This window comes from Columba livia, chromosome 15, assembly GCF_036013475.1.
Source record: "Columba livia isolate bColLiv1 breed racing homer chromosome 15, bColLiv1.pat.W.v2, whole genome shotgun sequence".
Lineage (NCBI taxonomy): Eukaryota > Metazoa > Chordata > Aves > Columbiformes > Columbidae > Columba > Columba livia.
The window spans coordinates 1,412,249-1,431,345 of NC_088616.1; the positions used below are offsets into that span (position 1 = coordinate 1,412,249).

Genomic DNA, 19,097 nt, shown 5'->3' on the forward strand with positions numbered 1-19,097 from the left:
TTGTAATAGTCAAACGTTTCAATTGTGGCTGAAGGGAGTCAAAAATAGCGGCTAATTCAGCCACAGAGAGCCAGCCCGCCAGCTTTCCATTTTCCGTAAGACACCCTTTTGCAATGCCAAGGTAAGCAGAGCCGCCGGCCCAGCGCTGCGGAACGCGCGGCACCTCGTTGCCTGCTCCGCCAGGTCCTTGTCCTCAGGGAAGGGTCAAGGGAAGAAGAACCCTCCCTGCAAACAGTGCATTTAAAAATATATAATAAAACAAGCTACCAAGATCTCAGGAAAGACCCCCTGGGATCATCCTGCACTGGAGCATCATGAAGGGAAAGTCCTGGTTTGCTCTGAGGTCAGGAGATCATTAAAATTAACGTGCCATTTCTTTTACTGGTCAAAACATTTAATCATGTGGAAGCCAGAGCCTAACTCTTTGCAATCTGTGCACTGTTATTTTGGATTCCAGCATCACTTAGAAAAATTCAAAAGCCCTGAATTAGAAGAGTATTTATAGTCAAGGTACTTTCAGAACCATCTTGGAAACTGGTAGAATGACTTCACAGTATCACAGTATGTTTGGGATTGGAAGGGACGTCAAAAGATCATCTAGTCCAATCCCCTTGCTGGAGCAGGAACGCCCAGGTGAGGTCGCACAGGAACATGTCCAGGCGGGTTTTGAATGTCTCCAGAGAAGGAGACTCCACAACCTCCCTGGGCAGCCTGGGCCAGGCTCTGCCACCCTCACTGAGAAGAAGTTTTTTCTCAAATTTAGGCGGAACCTCTTGTGTTCCAGCTTGATCCCATTACCCCTTGTCCTATCATTGTTTGCCACCGAGAAGAGCCTGGCTCCATCCTCAAGGCACTCACCCTTTATATATTTATAAACATTAATGAGGTCCCCCCTTAGTCTCCTCTTCTCCAAACTAAAGAGCCCCAGCTCCCTCAGCCTTTCTTCATAAGGGAGATGCTCCACTCCCTTCATCATCTTCGTTGCCCTACGCTGGACCCTCTCCAGCAGTTCCCTGTCCTTCTTGAACTTCTTGACTTATTCTATCTTTTATTCCGTGATAAGGAAAGCAGTCTCAACGTAACTATTAATATTAGGAAGTCTCAAGTCTCTTAGTACCAGTTGTAGAAATCAGTCTCAAAATACACGTGCTTCAGCAAGTTTTCCATTATTGATCGTGCCCGTTTCCCCCCGTTCCCAAGGGAATTTACGGAACTTCTGCCTGTGCATCGTTCCTCTTCAGCTGCCCAACGTCCCACAGGCTGGAAGGTGCTGCACTTCACAAGTGCCAAGTCTCAACGTTTTGTTAGAGAACTTAAAGTTTCTATCATTTTCACCCACACAGACCACCCATTCAAAACTACTCTTAAGAAAAAATAGCTCTTTGAAACCATCTGTATTGCATTTACTCAAACAAAACATGCAATACTTGACTGATCATTTTTACATGTTTAGAAATTTAGACGTCTAAACATGTTTGTTTAGGAGAAAAAAAAAGCCCGAACCAATTGAGGTAAAACCTTTAGTACCCAGGAAGAAAATCTGAGCTTTGTAAAAACCACTTTTGTCCAGAAACACAGATGCAGAATTCAGTACAAAATGTTCCAGGACCCATCGCTATGCTGGGACAACATCCTTCCAAGTTACAAAATAAGTGAACTTTGTTAGCTAACTCCACACCTCAATTCACAAGCTGTATTCTAACTGCACAGAAACACAAATTAAGGCCGGCAAAGATGCATTTCTTTGCCCCAAGGAATCTGTGTGCTAGAGACTGATGGAGAAACGTAATTTAATGACTTGAAGGATCCATAGTCTCTGAATTATATTTGGTAATAGCAACAGCTATCTGCAGGCTGTATCAAAACCAAAAGCTCCAATTGTACAGGGTGCTGACCATCTCCTTCTGTTTTCCCCTCCTGTATCACCCTAGGAGAGCAGAAGGTACCTCTATGGATTCTAAAATAGACTTAAATAAGACTGTTGTGCAAAGATTGCCATGATGTTGGCATGTGAGTCCAGAGCGAGGCGCAGCGTCGACGTGGTGACAAAGCAGCTGCTCACCTTGCACAGCAGGACGGCCGCACTTACCAAAGTACAGCTCTGACTCTCCATTGAGGAGAAAATACGAAAATGAACAGGTGATCGGAAAGAAAATGGTTTTACAGAAGAAAGAAAAAATGCCAACTACAAAGCAGGGCAGAGAAAGAGGAAGAAGCCTTAGATGATCCTGGCCTGTATCCAAACTAGCAAGGTCAGCAGGCCAAGAGCAGTGACCCTTCCCCTGTGCTCTGCATTGGGGAGGCCACACCTGGAGTATTGTGTTCAGTTCTGGGCCCCTCAGCTCAGGAAAGAGATTGAAGTGCTGGAGCGGGTCCAGAGAAGAGCAACAAGACTGGGGAAGGGACTTGAACACAAGCCCTATGGGGAGAGGCTGAGGGAGCTGGGCTTGTTTAGTCTGGAGAAGAGGAGGCTTAGAGCTGAGCTCAGCACTCTCTACAACTACCTGAAGGGCAGTTCTAGCCAGGTGGGGATTGGGCTCTTCTCCCAGGCAGTCAGCAACAGGACAAGGGGCCATGGGCTTCAACTCTGCCAGGGGAAATTGAGGCTGGAGATGAGAAAGCAATTCTTTGCAGAGAGAGTGGTCAGGCATTGGAATGGCTGCCCAGGGAGGTGCTGGACTCACCGGCCCTGGAGGTTTTTAAACTGAGATTGGACATGGCACTTAGTGCCATGATCTAGTCAATGGACTGGAGTTGGACCAAGGGTTGGACTGGATGAGCTCTGAGGTCTTTTCCAACCCAGTCCATTCTGTGATTCCATGACTCTATGAGTTAAGTCAATTTGAGTTTTAAACTCAATTATTTCGCTCAACAAAGAACACAGATGATAGTATGGTCCACTGAGACATTTCACACTATGCACTCGTATGCGGATTGTTAGAAAGGATTTTAACTTTCTTAAAGATGCAGTTACTTACTTACTGAAAGAATTCAAGCTACTTAACCTTTGCACCTTGTTCAAATACCTCAGAAACTGAAACAAAAGCTGTGGAATGTATTACCTAATTTCAAAAAAATGCAAATCAAGTGCAGAGGTAATCAAAAGACTTCCAACATTATATTAAGAAACAACTACTATATTCGATCTTACAGGGCACATGGTTTGGGGTTTTCTTCTGAAAAACTACCTGCGGTTTCAAGGGAATATATGGTGGTGAAAAATTCAACTTGTGTGAAAACAATGTAAAAGCACACATCTGCAATGTGATTATATCTTACTACAACTATCAGTTTCTCAAATGCTACTTTGATGCAGCAGAAGAATTCAAGCCACTCAAAAATCAACATGAGAAATACCAAGATTTGTAGATCTATCTATATCTCTGCACATGCACACATATGATTCAACTCTGCAAATTTAGCATCACAGGCAAAGCCACTGATGCCCAATTTAAACCAAGCTTTCCTAAAACATCAAGACCTCGTGGAACTTAAGAATCCAAAACTTGATGGAGAGGGGAGAAGAAATCCCAAAAATCTAGAGAAACTGTTGGAGAGTGCACACTGTTTAAATAAAAAGCAAAATGACAGTAATGGCTGAGATTAGACACGCTGCAGAACGACTCCAGCTCCCTCCGTCTGCATTAAGGACGCTTCCATGAATTTCAACATCACCTTATTGGTGAGAACACAGTCACATACACTATGATTTTTCAAAGACTCTGGTAACACAGTTGTCACAGAGGCCCCCCGAGGTTAGTTTAAGGGACAACAGGGTCCAAAATAATTTTTACTAAACCGGTGAGAAACAGGGTTTAGCACTCCAAAAGTGACTTGAATACAGGTTCGGATATCGGTTGAGGAAAATTATGAAGGGTCAGCAACTAATACAACAGGAGTTCCCCAGAGTGCATGCACGTGGCTCCACCAGAACAATGCCGGAGCCGCCCCTGAGTCCGGGCAGAGTCCACACCTGCCTGAACACGGTGTGGGGTTATTGTAAAGGGACACACGTACTCGTACTGAGTACGGAAAGTGTACACTCGCCATCCTGCGAGGGGAAATTTATAATACACTCGCAATCCTGCGAGGAGAAACACACGTGCAAATGTGCACAGAATAGTACACGTGCTTATGTGGAAGCACGGGAGGAAAATACACTCGCGATTACACGAGAAAATAATTTATACACGTGCTCGTATTGAGCACAGAAAGTACGCGTGCAAATGTGCACAGAAAGTATAAATACACGTGCAAATGTGCACGGAAAGCAGATACACTCTCAATCCCGCGAGGGTTACTTTTCCTCACAGCCGTGGCAGCAAGGCAAGCGGAGTCTCCGTCCCGGGGGGGCAGTGGCTCCTGGCGGCAGCGGCTCAGCTCCTGCTCCACGAGATCCGCGCAAGGGGCGGAATCTCGACGGGAATCCCGTTTTTACAGCCCGATCAGATCTGACTGTGGGCATTCCAGAAGCTTCTCTGCACCCCCACACTGGCTGTGGGTGCCCCTGGCGCTTCCAAACATCCCCCACACTGGCCCGGGCACCCAGCGGCTCCCTGGTGCCTCTGCGCTCCCTTCTCCTGTCTCTTAACGGCCCTGGCCAGGGGCTCTGGGGCCAAACAAAAGCAGCTGTCAGGCTCAAGCAGCAGAGAGAGGGAGATGTGTCTGCTCCTTCCATAGCGAAGGAGGTGGGGGGAGAGAGGGGGTTTGCATTCTGCCACAACACTAGAAACAACCTGCCATTTCTCCATGTTCAGTGAGAAGAGACTGATACGCGCACAGTCTCAAAAGACACGTGTATATTTTTAAACCGTGGCGGTAAGCGTTCATGCTAAGATTCTATAGTAAACTTTATAAAACACTAATAATGCCCAGCCCTGTCTGAGAAAATCCCAAGCCCGGAAAGATGACTGATTTCAAGTAGAAGCACCGAGAGGCCGTCAGAAGCTGAGCTGCTGCACCTGCTCGAGTCCATCGCTCCCCTGCTGTCCACACACATCGGTCTCCTCGCTGCCCACAGGAACAAGATAATCCTGAACAGTCGATTCTGTGGGAGCTCACGGATCAGGGCACTAACACATGGAACCACTTAACGTTATTGCAATGCTTGCCGTTTATGAGAAGCAGGTGCTTTTCACGTGTATTTAAAATGTCAGGTTGAGTGTATTTACTGCATTTTAAAACGGCAAGTAAAATGTTCGCAAGAAGATTCTGAAGTTAAAGTTACTTTTAAATTGAACCAGTAGTCTTAAAATATTGTAGAAGTTGCTCATAATCAGAACATAGATGTTATTAAACTGCACCTAAGCCTTCGGTAAAGAGAATTAAGAGCAAGCATTAGCTGCTAAGGGAAAATAGACCAGGTGTATTTTTTAAGTACCACTGATAAACTTGTCCGTTATTTCCATTAACATATAACTATGTCAAATGTCTCAGAAGAGAAATGCAATTTTACTTTTGAGCACTTAAAAAAAATCTAACCTATTTATAAGACTTTTCCCACGTTTTAGACATTAAGCTACCCTCAAGCAACAGCCTTTTATAAAAATACATTTAATATGGCCTATAAAAGCTGCACAAGTGCAAAGGCACCTAAAGAAACTTCCCTTTAGAAGTGCATCCAGGTTCTTTTTGACCAGCAACCTAGACAGTCACTGAAAGTGGGCTGGCAACAAAATTAAAGGAACTAATGAATAACAAGAATTTATCTTTGATACAAAGCATTAACGGAGGACTCACAAGCTAGCTGACTGCCCAGAATGGCTGAGATGCTGAAATGGTTGAAACACTGAAATCCTTCAGGTTACATCTATTTATTAATTAAAATACTGGGTTTACTTTAAAGATAAGACAAGCTGAAGTCTCTCTCATCTTCCCCACCATTTCCAGACTATGTATGAAGTCTAGACCCCTGTAAGTCAAGAGGCGTTGAAACAGCACTTATTTCATACTAACCTTTCCAGATGAAAAGCCAACTTTATAAACAGACTAAGCTGAATATCAGCCAACAGCAAGCTTATCTAGCAAGCTGCAAGCCATAACAGACAGAAGTTGTTCACCAAAAGCTGGGTCTGAAGTTTCTTGTGTTTATCCGCTACCCGTGCACAGCACTTTGTCCTCTGCCACACGCTTCCAGAGCACGTGCTCCGTGTTTGACAGAAACGCTGAGACCGCCTCAAGTACCATTTGTCAACCCTAAGTTCTGTCTCCCAGATGTCCAAATAAAGGAATACCAACCATTTAACAAATTCTTAGTAATTACCTGCCTTGCCCAGCAAACCTCAACAGCAAATAGACTGTATTCATTGTCCATTATTGTTTTCAGGTGCTTGTGACTTCGAAATCATAGAATCACTGAATGGTTTGTGCTGAAGGGCCCTTCCCAGCTCCCAGTGCCCCCCCTGCCATGACAGGGACATCTTCACCAGCTCAGGTTGCTCAGAGCCCCGTCCAGCCTGGCCTGGGATGTCTCCAGGGATGGTTCATCCACCACCTCTCTGGCCAACCTGGGCCAGGCTCTCACCACCCTCAGGGACAACAATTCCTTCCTCATGTCCAGCCTGAATCTCCCTCCTTCAGTTTAAACCATCACCCCTTGTCCTATTGCAAGAGGCCCTGATAAAAAGTCTGTCCCCCTCTTTCTTATGGGCCCTTTTAAGCACTAAAAGGCGCAATAAGGTGTCTCCGGAGCTTCTCTTCTCCAGGCTAAACACCCCAACTCTCTCAGAGCTGTTCCGGCCCTCTGACCACCTTGTGGCAGAGCACATTGCAAAAAGTGACGGATCAGAGCCACTCTCACTAACTGGTTATTGGCAGCTCCACGGTGACGATGGACACGGAGCAGCCCGGGGACTCGGAGCCCCCGTGGCCGGCTCTGCGGGCACCTCGGCACGGCCGGATGCGCGGGGACGAGCAAACAGGGAACTGACATTTGTCCTCATGCAGCTTCCACTTCAGCTGCAGTTCACGTTCTAATTGCAAAGAGTAACATGATTTTATCCAAGAACAAGCCTTTTCCACTCATAGTAAATTAGAGAATATTGCCAAGATGCAAGTTGTATGAATAACCAAATAAAGCGAAGATTCATTATTCTTGTTATTATGAGAAGGCTAAGGGATTTGCTTCTTGTTTCCCAAGGCTTCTGGTTTACGTGTTTTAAGCATGCTGTATTCAATTTGAAACTTAGGAGCAGCTCCAAAATTGCCTATAAAAATACTGCCCTTTCCCCTAGTTATTTTTGCATAGGATAAAAAGAATATTTCCCTCTGAAAATATTCATAGGTCCTTCAGGGTAACACTTCAACAATTAAGAAATGGGAATATGCATTCTTCCTGGCCACATGCACGCTACTCATTGCCACATGAAATTTGAAGAGCTACTCATGAGTTTAATTCAGCTAGTCAGATTTGTACTTTTAAACAGAAAAGCACATGGGCCAGTGTTTTGTCAATCAGTTTTTGAGTGGGTCTCAATGGTTCCCATCGCTCAGGAACACGGCTTTAAAGAGCACTGGGGAATGAACAGATACCTTTTATTACCCACCTATTCAAAATGGATTTCTGTGCGTATTAACATGAAAATCCAACATATTCCCAGGGTGTAGATGAACAAGCGGTTTGGCCATTTAAAACACAGGAAGCCAGGACAGTTAGAAGCAACAGAAACAGCATAGAACAGCCTATACAAAGCGTCACAATTTAAGAGGTCTGTCATTTGTTTGATGTAAAGCATATATATAATTAGCTATCTGAAATGTGAAAGACAACTTAAAGAAAAAAAATAACTCTTCCTTCCAACCTGCCCCCACTGCTTTTTTTCATTTTTAATCAGGTAAAAATTACTCTTAAGAAGCAAAACCTTCCAAAGCAGCACAAAAACCAAAAAAACCTGCATTTAGGACACAAGACCATGACAATTTCAATACAACCCTTGGATACAATTACACAAAACTAGTAATATGGACAAATCACACCTCCCAAATTCTGTTTTAACACCTACAAGGCTGAACAAAACAAAAGGGCACTGGAGAAGAGTTTTTATAAAACAAGCAAGATTCATCAACCTGTTATCCTGGGTATGTACTGTCCAGCCAGGAATGGCTGCAGATGTCTAAATTTATTTTGTATCCTTTTAATAATGGGAAAAACTGTGAAAATAAGATCAGTTTTGTAATTATCTGGGTGGAGTGTTGACTGGGTCTACCAAATTTTTGTTCAAGATATTGAGGTGCTGGAGCAGGTCCAGAGAAGAGCAACAAGACTGGGGAAGGGACTTAAACACAAGCCCTATGGGGAGAGGCTGAGGGAGCTGGGCTTGTTTAGTCTGGAGAAGAGGAGGCTTAGAGCTGAGCTCAGCACTCTCTAGAACTACCTGAAGGGCAGTTCTAGCCAGGTGGGGATTGGGCTCTTCTCCCAGGCAGTCAGCAACAGGACAAGGGGCCATGGGCTTCAACTCTGCCAGGGGAAATTGAGGCTGGAGATGAGAAAGCAATTCTTTGCAGAGAGAGTGGTCAGGCATTGGAATGGCTGCCCAGGTTGGTGCTGGACTCACCGGCCCTGGAGGTGTTTAAACTGAGATTGGACATGGCACTTAGTGCCATGATCTAGTGAATGGACTGGAGTTGGACCAAGGGTTGGACTGGATGAGCTCTGAGGTCTTTTCCAACCCAGTCCATTCTGTGATTCTGTGATTTCAATGATCTGCTGTTCAGTTCTGCAACTCTGCCTTAGTTCTGCCAAATACTCAGTATTTGAATCGCAGCTGCAACTGAAAAATAAAGACACCAAATCAGAACTGACTTGAAAAAATATTTGGTAGACCCAGTGCCCTGGTTTTGTTAAAAAACAAGTTCCTCTTTTAGTGAATTTGCCCGTCAGCTAAAGCTTCATATGAGCTGCATTTTCCTGGAGAACCAGATCCATGTTTTGGTGAACACAGCAATGGAATGTGAAGTTATTGATAAGCATGGATGGACATCTCGCCAGAGGGGCAACGAGAAACAGGTGACCAAGAAACTGACCAACTGTGTATAACATCCCATTCACCTGATACCTCATATAAAAGTGGGAGATCACGAGGATCTCGTCCCTTTTCCTTATGGCGACATTAGGAGAGGACCTTGCGAGTCGTCCCTGCGAACTGAGGCCAGTGACAGACTGAATCCAGCTCCGGTTGGCTGCAGAGTCCAGTCCGGGACTTTGGGTGCCGGCTCTGCAGTTGCTGGGACTTTCAAGATTGGTTTTGTATATTTTGTATTATTTTCTCTATTCTTATCAGTAGCATTAGTAAAACATTGTTAATTTTCCAACTTTCTTCTTCTCTCTGTCCTTCTTTCCCTCCCGATTGCCTGTCCTGAGTGGGAAGGGGGAGAGGGAGGGGAAAAAGGGGCATGGGGGGAGGAGAGGAGGTTAACAATACATCTGCCAGGGTTTGATTGTCACCCCGCAATCTAAACCCTCAACACCTAGTCAACCCTCCACCCAGATCATTACAAAACTGATCCTATTTTCACAGCTTTTCCCATACACTTCCATTACTAAAAGGATGCAAAATAAATCTGGACATTTTTCCAGTGCTTAGACTGACATATGATGCAAATGCGACCACCTTATCAATACGAGGAAACTTCCACAGGCCCTTCATGTTCGCAGTCCATTTATCTTCCACCCATGTTTTGGCTGCACACGTGTGCTCTGTTCACTGCACATATTCCCACGGGCTCCAAGCCAGGACCAGCGTGAAGAGGTGAGCACAAACAGCGGGCACTGGATCGGATTGTTTGACAGTTCTCCAAGGCTTTTTATACAGTCCAGGAGATGCAGACATATTTATATAAACAGCCTAAAAAACAGGCCACATAATCAGTTTTTCCTGGGTTTTTCACTAAAACGGAGCTCACTAAATCACAAGCACAAATGGTGACTTGTGTTGCCAAAGCAGCTCATTAAAGAATTTCAGATCAGGAAACAGAATAACAGAATAGATTTTATGATGTATTTAGTAAAGAGAGCAAGAAACCAAGAGGTTTAAGCGATTTTACAGTGCAAACACACAGGTTTTTTTTGTAATTGAGATTGCTATATTTTGTCAGCTTGGTTGGCTGCTTTCAGTATATCAGATTTTACTAAACTAATTTTATAAAAATCTATTAAACACTATAATCACCTGAACTTGCAAACAAATAACTTGTTTCCTAGTACACAGGCCACGGAACAAGCTTTGCTGGTTGTCAGAGCATAAAAAAAAAGACATACAGAGAGAAATGCCAGAAACATTCATTTTAAATATTCTGCTGACATTCAGTTCTTTCCACCATATGTAGCTGCTGTAGCAAAATATATATATATATAAAAATATATATATATATAAATATAAATATAAATATATATATATATATATATATATATATATATATATAATGTGTATTTTTCAATTAAAACCCAGTGGTGTTGAATGTGTATGGCCAGCACCCAGAAGCCAGGTCAGTCACTGTGGTGACAGTGGTGGGGAAGTTACTATAGCAGCACCCAGGAAAGCTTTCAGCATATGAAATGGCATAAACCACATGGGTGTTTTATAGAAAATAAAACAGTCTTTCAAGTCTCACTCAGAGAAACAAACAATCAGCTTGAAAAGCGTAGGGAAAGGCAGCACAGATATACAAACTGACAACGACCTAGAGATATTCAGTACACCAGGGCATCTGAAGCAAAGAGCAGAAACACCACTTGGTTGTGTTCCACCGCAAAGACAAATCCTCCTGGCAGGACAGGAAGGTGGAACAATTCCAAGCCTTTATTCCAGTTCTTCTCAGCCTATACCTCACACACGGAGATCAAACTCCGTACCTCACACCTTGTAATGGACTTGCTGCTGCATGAGAAGCTTCTCCCTCGAGCCCTGGACGATGTGCTGCCATCCCCACCAATGGAACACGCACAGTTTCCGTATCATGAACGTTTCAGAGGTAAGAAAATAAGACGATGTGCGCCCAAAGTGCCAGCAACGCTCTCCTGAGTTACAGGGTGAGCTAAAATACGGCCACATTTATTTGGACATAAGCCTTTATCTGGAACTCCTCACTAGAAGTTATATGGTCCTTATATCTATATATAGATGAAGAAACAATGGCTCTTGCTGCTCTGGAGCATTTGCTGTAAGGAGGCGGCTGGTAAGCACTCAAAATCCCCCACAGAGATACGTACGTATGAGAAAGCACCATAAGCACTCACAGGATGTTAACAAGGAATTAGAGAGACGCACTGATCATGCATCCAGAACCTGAAAGCTTCTTTATTTCAGCTTCATAGCACAGATGATGGTGAATTCGGGGGTCTTTTAATTTCTTGACTTAATCATGGGAATTCTGGAAGAACAGCTCTTAGGTGAACAACATTTCAGGCACTTTATCAAGTGTGTGCTTCTGTTCCTGCTGGCTCCACAGCATTTGAGTCAACAGGGCTGACACTATCCATGATGATCTGGGGTATGTTATGGTAAAGGGTCCACTTCCAGTTATTGTGCTCAGCAGTGAGTTTATGGGCCAGTCCTCAAATATATGCCCGAAAGAACTACAGAAACCACTAAAAGCTTGTGGGTCAAACTACAACCAACGAAAAATATTAAAGAAACAAAACCAAAACCAAACAACCCCCAAAACCACAAAATAACAACCAAAAACCCAAACAAACCACACCGCAAAAAACTCCTCATAACTGGAAGCAATATTTTCAGTGAATTCGGAGGTGTTGGTCTCTTCATATGCTTTTTGCTTAATTCTTGATTAATTCTTGGTGATTTGACAATAGTGTCACATATTCTGTATTTTTCTTATGACACCTAGAAAACGCTTTGCTCTGTGCTCTCAGTCAGCTTCCTATAGTGTAAATGGTTCTTTCTATAGTATCTTGCACCATTGTAAATAGTAAGATATTGCTATCTGTCCTAATGTGTGGATTAGTAATGTGGGTTCACTAAGAGTATCTATGTATTCATGCATAAGTTTGTTTCTTTAAACTAATCCCCCTCTCCTAAAATCCAAACCAAGAAGCAATATATTAAAAAAATCAAACCCCAAACCAATCAACTTCCAAGAAAAAAGTTACATATGTATTTCCATGAACTTTTCTCAAAGCTAAGCTCAAAAGATTGAGAATGAAAACAATTAAGGTCCTGATGGATTGCATACACCAACTGCAGACATATGAGCAGGCCAGGCTGTTAGGAGACTTATGTCCAAAGGATATTTGAAGACAAAGACCATAAAAGTCTTTGACAGCTCTGCCTTGTGCAAAGTGACAGTAAAAAACCTCAGTAAACACTGCATCAACTGAGGAAACCAGCATCGCTGTGCCTGCAGGGTCAGGTGCTTCGCGGGGACGGAATGAAACACGAAACTCTCCAGCAAGTGCAGTTTGGGCGTATCTGCTGCAACACGCGCTGGTGCTATAGGAGCTCGGCTCCTCCTACAGCATCTGAACCATGGCAGGAGTTTTGCTGATAGAACCACAGACCCTGTTGGCTCAGAGCATTTTAGAGAAGCCAGGTGAAGTCGAGTCTTAATACTGAAGTAAATTCAGCAACACTTACCTATTTGTACTTGTTCTGGCTGGCTCAACGATACAAATGCTGATGTGTCATCGATCCACGAAACCTGAATGTTACCTAGAAAAGGCAAAAGAAATTATGATGACTATGCTCAGAAACGCAGCATTTCCTAAAGACACATGGAATCACAGAATCCCAGAATGTCAGGGGTTGAAGGGCCCTGGAAAGCTCATCCAGTGCAATCCCCCCATGGAGCAGGAACACCCAGATGAGGTTACACAGGAAGGTGTCCAGGCGGGTTGGAATGTCTGCACAGAAGGAGACTCCACAACCTCCCTGGGCAGCCTGGGCCAGGCTCTGCCACCCTCACCAAGAACAAGTTTCTTCTCAAATTTAAGTGGAACCTCCTGTGTTCCAGTTTGCACCCATTGCCCCTTGTCCTGTCACTGGTTGTCACCAGAAGAGCCTGGCTCCATCCTCCTGATACTCCCCCTTTCCATATTGATCCCCAGGAATGAGTCCCCCCTCAGTCTCCTCTTGTCCAGCTCCAGAGCCCCAGCTCCCTCAGCCTTTCCTCACACGGGAGATGCTCCACTCCCTTCAGCATCTTGGTGGCTGCGCTGGACTCTCTCCAGCAGTTCCCTGTCCTGCTGGAACTGAGGGGCCACAACTGGACACAATATTCCAGGTCCCTTTTCCCCTGCACTGCTCTCTAACAGGTCACAGTGTGCACAAGCTCCAGTTCCCGCTCACTGCCCCTTTCCCAGTCCAGACACCCACGACTGGATTGCAGTGGAGCTGGGCTGGGGGAGGACAGGGATGATCATTCACACAAGCGGAGACCTCCAGTTACCGCAGCGCTCCACATCTTCAAACTCCGGCTTGTTTGTATCTCACTATACCCCATTGCCTGGATATGCAATGAAAACTTCATCTGAGTAAATCTGAGAACAAATGCACCAAGTCAGGGAGCTCAATTGGAAGCTTTGACAATGGAACAGTGGCTGGAAATAAGTTTCTCCATTCATCAAGCAGTTAGGCCATTTTCTCTTTGAATGGCTAAAAACATCCCATTAGCGCTAAAGGAGCTCATAATGGAGCAAAAGCAGAGGAAAGGATTCCTGTTCAGACATAAGGTCTTGTTACAGCCCCAAATCCTTTCACATCACCTGTAGTCATCTAAGTGCTCTACTGTTTGCACAATTCGGATATTGAAAATGGGTGCAATTTTTTTTCAGGCAGAGCAGGAAATCAAGTTATGGATAGTATCACACCGCCACTTAACCTGCAGACGATACAAGGCTGAAAACAATGATGCAAAATGGCTTAAAATGTATTTTCTTTTCAGATGTTTAATTTATTTCAATCTAATTTAGCCTACAGGTTACAAAGTTATAGCAATCTCTTCTGAAATCCAGCTAGATAAGCAGATTTTCTAATTATAAAAAAGAAAAGCCTAGTTAGATTTAGTTTACATGCTATACATGCTATACATTTGAGTAGCCAGCTATTTAGGACTAAGTGATAATAATTTTGATCACTGGCAAAACCATAATTAATTCAGCGTGGTTTCTGACGTTTCGCTGTACTAAAGGGCTAAGGCTGCTATTAAGAGCCTATGCTGAGAAGTCAGACATGAAAACTTCTTTAAACACTTTGTAGGGCAAATCAATGTAATTCTAACACTCGGGCTTCGAAGAACACAGCTCTGTGCTGCCCGTGGGTCTCTGCCGCAGGGAGAACGTGCTCTGGAGAGACACTTCGCATTTCACAGCACAGGACAAGCTCGAGTTGATTTATGATTGCAACTCAAAATCGAGGTGCATTCGGTAGGACCCTGACACTGAGATTCCTTTGAAGATTAGAAATTACCGCAGTTTAACACTGATGAGTTATTGCTCTGAATTTCTGCCAGTATCACGTCCTCCTTTTTTGCATTACTAATCCCAAAACAGTCAAAATAATCATTTGAGCCATCTGAGACCAAACTCTTCCATAGCATGGAAGTGCCGTCTACATTCTGTCCCTTTCCCGTGCACGTAGTTAAATAATTCCAAATCTGCCCTGAACAGAGCAAAAATTAGATCAGAAAGAAAAATTCTCCTGAACATCTTACAGTTGTGCCCTTAGCGTAAAACCTCGAGGATCAGGAACGGACTCCAATGTCCTGGAGGAGATCAGCTACTATTCAATGGCCTTCAGTGCCCGTATTTTCACTAAGTACTGATTCAAAATAAACAATAAAAATCCAACCTATTGATGGCACATCATTTCAGTATCATGTTCTTATTTATTGCTGCAGAAAAGCTGCTGCACTCTGAATGACTTTGGTATTTTAAGTAATTGAGGGTTTCAATACCTGCCAACATATGCTGCCTTTACACTCAGATTTATACATTTCAAACATATAATTTTAAGGACAAGGCAAACATTAAATAGTGGACACTGAGCTGCAATCTGAAGAGAACTGCAACAAATGCTCCGATGCAGTTCTATATGCTTAAAAGATACTCTTCTCAGTCTACATCACATTTCAATACTAGTAAGAAATAAGAATTTAAGAGAGACAAGATTTATAAATTAGCTCATTCAGCAATATTGCTAAATATTGTGCATTTCAAAAGTATGGTGAAAGGGCAATAAAGCTTTGAAAAGCAAATGCATCTGTGCTTGAAGTGCAATATTTAGCAATCAACACAGCTGCGCGCCAGCTCTCTGTAGGCTAATCCAAATCAACCATATACTGCACGAAAGTAGATTATCAGCTCTCGAGAAATAAAGCAGGAGATTTCTCTCTCTGGACTTGTAGAACAGATCAAATGGCTCCAGTACTTTGAAGGACACCAGCCCAGCCGGTCTGACCCCGTGTCGATTTGCTGCTGGCAAACAACAGCCCTTCCGGCAAAAAGGGCAACGCCAAGCCAAGAATTATCAACAGCAACCAAATATCTTCGCCCAAATAGGAGCAGATGAAAATCTGCTCTGTTGCTTCCGACAGGAAGGAGCAAAGTAACGTGGTCTTTTTCTATAGATAAATTTGAAAGCCCTCTCTATATAAACACAAACATGCAAACATTAAAATCCACAGGATAAAATGATACGGATGGATCATGTCAGTTGAACGGGTTTTCCTTCAGTTTTGATATCGCAGCATCCAAAGGGATGGAAAGGTTTCTGTATAAGAGACCAAGTAAAGCAGGACTCAGCCTCCACAAGAAAATTCTAAGGAAGACGCCCATACCTGTCTAAGTGGAAAATACGAGAACAGGAATTACATGAAAGACGTACAGAGGGGTTTCACTATTTTATTATAAAACAGCTAAGGGGCAACTAATAAAGCATAAAGATACTTTCAAACCAAAAGAATTTTCCACATAGTACTTAATTGCTGCAGATGACAAGGATGTATATGGGATGACGAATTCTCTGAGGCTCGTTTACAGAAAGAATCAGAGGCTCCAAATAAGAGATGCAAGAATGGGCTCCAGCTCCCGCATCCCTGCAAGCACCAGGAAAGCTGCTTTGCTTTGCCTCTCTTCTTATACGTTTCCTAAACAATTGTTAGTGACAATTAAACACTTAGGATAGGTATTAGGACTATATGGACCTTCACATCACCAAAAAAGTTTATTAATATATTCTGCTTTCTTACAATTAAAAAAAAATGGCCACATTGACACCATGACAGAATTGCTGACAGTTTTGGGACACTGACTGCATCAGACAACAGAGATAGTTGAAGCTTTTGGTCTACGAGCAAAGGTTGAAGCACATATTAATATTAAACACAAACAGCATTTTCCTGGTGAATAAGTGAGAAGGGTTAACATAGTTTCCACCTTTCTGGCTGGAAACCAGGGTGCACAGAAAGCAACAACAGCCAAAAGCAACACTGGCATGAGAAGGAGGAGGAAAGGCCAGAAATGGGCAGAGAAAAATGGGATCATTTCGTTTTTAAAGGAAAAAAACCCAAAGGCCCTCCCCAAAAAACTCAACACTCAAAGCTCACATATCTATAGGAACATCAGCTCAGAACACTTAGTATACATACTGTGAGCTAGAAGCTTTGCTTAAAATAGATAGTTCAGCCATAAAAGGGACATTTTTCAAGCTGTACGCTCTTTTTCTTTAAGCAAAGTGAGCTTGCAGTTTGTTTTAATCAAACAGTGAGTCTGCAGTACAGCAGGTCACAGCAACAGACGTCACCGTGTATGGAACTTGTAAAGGAGTCTCAAAAAGGTAACCAAGAGTCACTTAAATTTCACCTCTACTGTAGCTTGGACTACAAGAACAAGATTCAAATACACAAAGGACTGGTTAAACTTTAGAAGTAGTTTGTACATCTTCAGGATCACTACAAATCCACGAACCACACCAGCGTTCAACTCCCTGTGAAAGACTCTCACAAAATACAACATGTAGGTTTAATTGCACTTGGAAAAATTTTAACTAGTAGTTTTTATAATACTTTGATAGCCCAAAAACATTAATTGAAGTGAAGGCTATAAACAAAAGCTGTATTCCAGCAAATATTATTTGAATACCTTTATTTGGTCATACTCATGTAAAATACAAACTATGAAAATATAAGAATTTAAATAAAGTATTTTAAGAGACTACACAGCACTGCAAGGACTTGTGCAGTGAAACCACATTCACCCATGAGAAGAGAAAAAACTCCCGCAGGAACATGTGTCCCCTGGTGCGGCTGCAGGACAGGGAGACATGGGAATCACGGACACCCCATCTGGAGCAGCAAACGTCCAGTGGGTCCCAGTCCGCACTGCAGCCCCTTCAGCTGTTCCACCACTTCCATTAGAATCACAGAATCCCAGAGTGTCAGGGGTTGAAGAGCCCTGTAAAGCTCATCCAGTGCAATCCCCCCATGGAGCAGGAACACCCAGATGAGGTTACACAGGAAGGTGTCCAGGCGGGTTGGAATGTCTGCACAGAAGGAGACTCCACAACCTCCCTGGGCAGCCTGGGCCAGGCTCTGCCACCCTCACCGGGAACAAGTTTCTTCTCATCTTTCAGTGGAACCTCCTGTGTTCCAGTTTGCACCCATTGCCCCTTGTCCTGTCACTGGTTGTCACCAGAAGAGCCTGGCTCCATCCTCCTGACACTCCCCCTTTCCATCTTGATCCCCAGGAATGAGTCCCCCCTCAGTCTCCTCTTGTCCAGCTCCAGAGCCCCAGCTCCCTCAGCCTTTCCTCACACGGGAGATGCTCCACTCCCTTCAGCATCTTGGTGGCTGCGCTGGACTCTCTCCAGCAGTTCCCTGTCCTGCTGGAACTGAGGGGCCACAACTGGACACAATATTCCAGGTGTGGTCTCCCCAGGGCAGAGCAGAGGGGCAGGAGAACCTCTCTGACCTACTGACCACCCCCTTCTAACCCACCCCAGGTACCATTGGCTTCCTGGCCACAAGGGCCCAGTGCTGGCTCATGGTCACCCTGCTGTCCCCAGGACCCCCAGGTCCCTTTCCCCTACACTGCTCTCCAACAGCTCGTTCCCCAACTTATACTGGAACCTGGAAAGAAGCTTCATGGAAGATTACAACTCTGCTTCAATTCATACTACGCTAAACAAATTCCAAGTAATTTTTCTATTAAGTCATATTGATGTGGCTATTCAGTCGAACAATTGATTTTAAATTCTGATAAAACCTTAATTTAAAAATGTTTTTTGTTTAACTGGTGTAATAAATCAGGATAATTTGTGTCTGTTACTGGCCAGGCTTTGGGCAAATCACTGAAGCTCACATTGTGCCCCACTCTGACTCTCTTTCCAGCTACAACTGAAAAAGCACGAGTACTCCTGGAATTCTGGAAAGAGCAATCTGCAGTTTGTTTAGAGATATCACAGCAATAAGACCTAAAACAAAATAGATATCAAGTCCTACCCAAATACCAGGAGTTTGTAAATTGAGATATGAAGATACTCCACTCTGAGATCTGGGGAAGCGAGCGACAGGGCAATTTCAGCCTGGAACAGTATTTTGCGATGTGTAGGTGTGACCCCTGGCGGCAGCGACCTGGGCTTGTGTTCCACACCAACGCTGACCGGCAGGAGCTGATAGGAAAAATTATACGGCTGAGTCTAGAAGCGTGCTGAAACAACATCCAAACTGTGTTGTTTCTTACCCCATAACAGCAAATCTCGAAGAGATCCCAGTTGGGAACATTAAATCCTATCCAGCATTACACTGGCATCACGCTGCAGGACAGATCACAACGTCAGAAGGAACCGAGTGCATTTTATACAGGTCCGGAGACCCGGCACAGACTAACGAGCCACGAGGGAGGAGCAGCATCATTCTGTAAACAGCGCGGTGACCCAGAGCACGCACACACTCAACCAGACTGAGCACATCGAGGAACGTCCAACCTTTTCCTGGTGGTTAAAGGTCCTTACGGGTACCAGAGCAGTTACTTCTGCGGAGGCTGAGTTCAGGTTTGCCCTGAATCCGTTTCCCACACTACAGACTCGGACTTAAGTCATTAAGTGTGGTACACGGCAAGCAAAAGAACAAGACGAAACAGCCTCAAG

The 19,097-nt window shown here is 43.9% G+C and overlaps 1 protein-coding gene across 3 annotated transcripts in view; it reads right to left on the bottom strand.

Annotated features, from left to right (window-relative positions):
- The window catches only part of PARN (poly(A)-specific ribonuclease), a 62,240-nt gene that overhangs the window by 13,691 nt on the left and 29,452 nt on the right, over positions 1–19,097 (bottom strand). For all 3 annotated transcript variants that reach the window (XM_065030442.1, XM_065030444.1, XM_065030443.1), the window contains one exon: positions 12,591–12,665. In XM_065030442.1, coding sequence (XP_064886514.1) covers positions 12,591–12,665 — 75 coding nt within the window. The remainder of the gene's footprint in view (positions 1–12,590; positions 12,666–19,097) is intronic.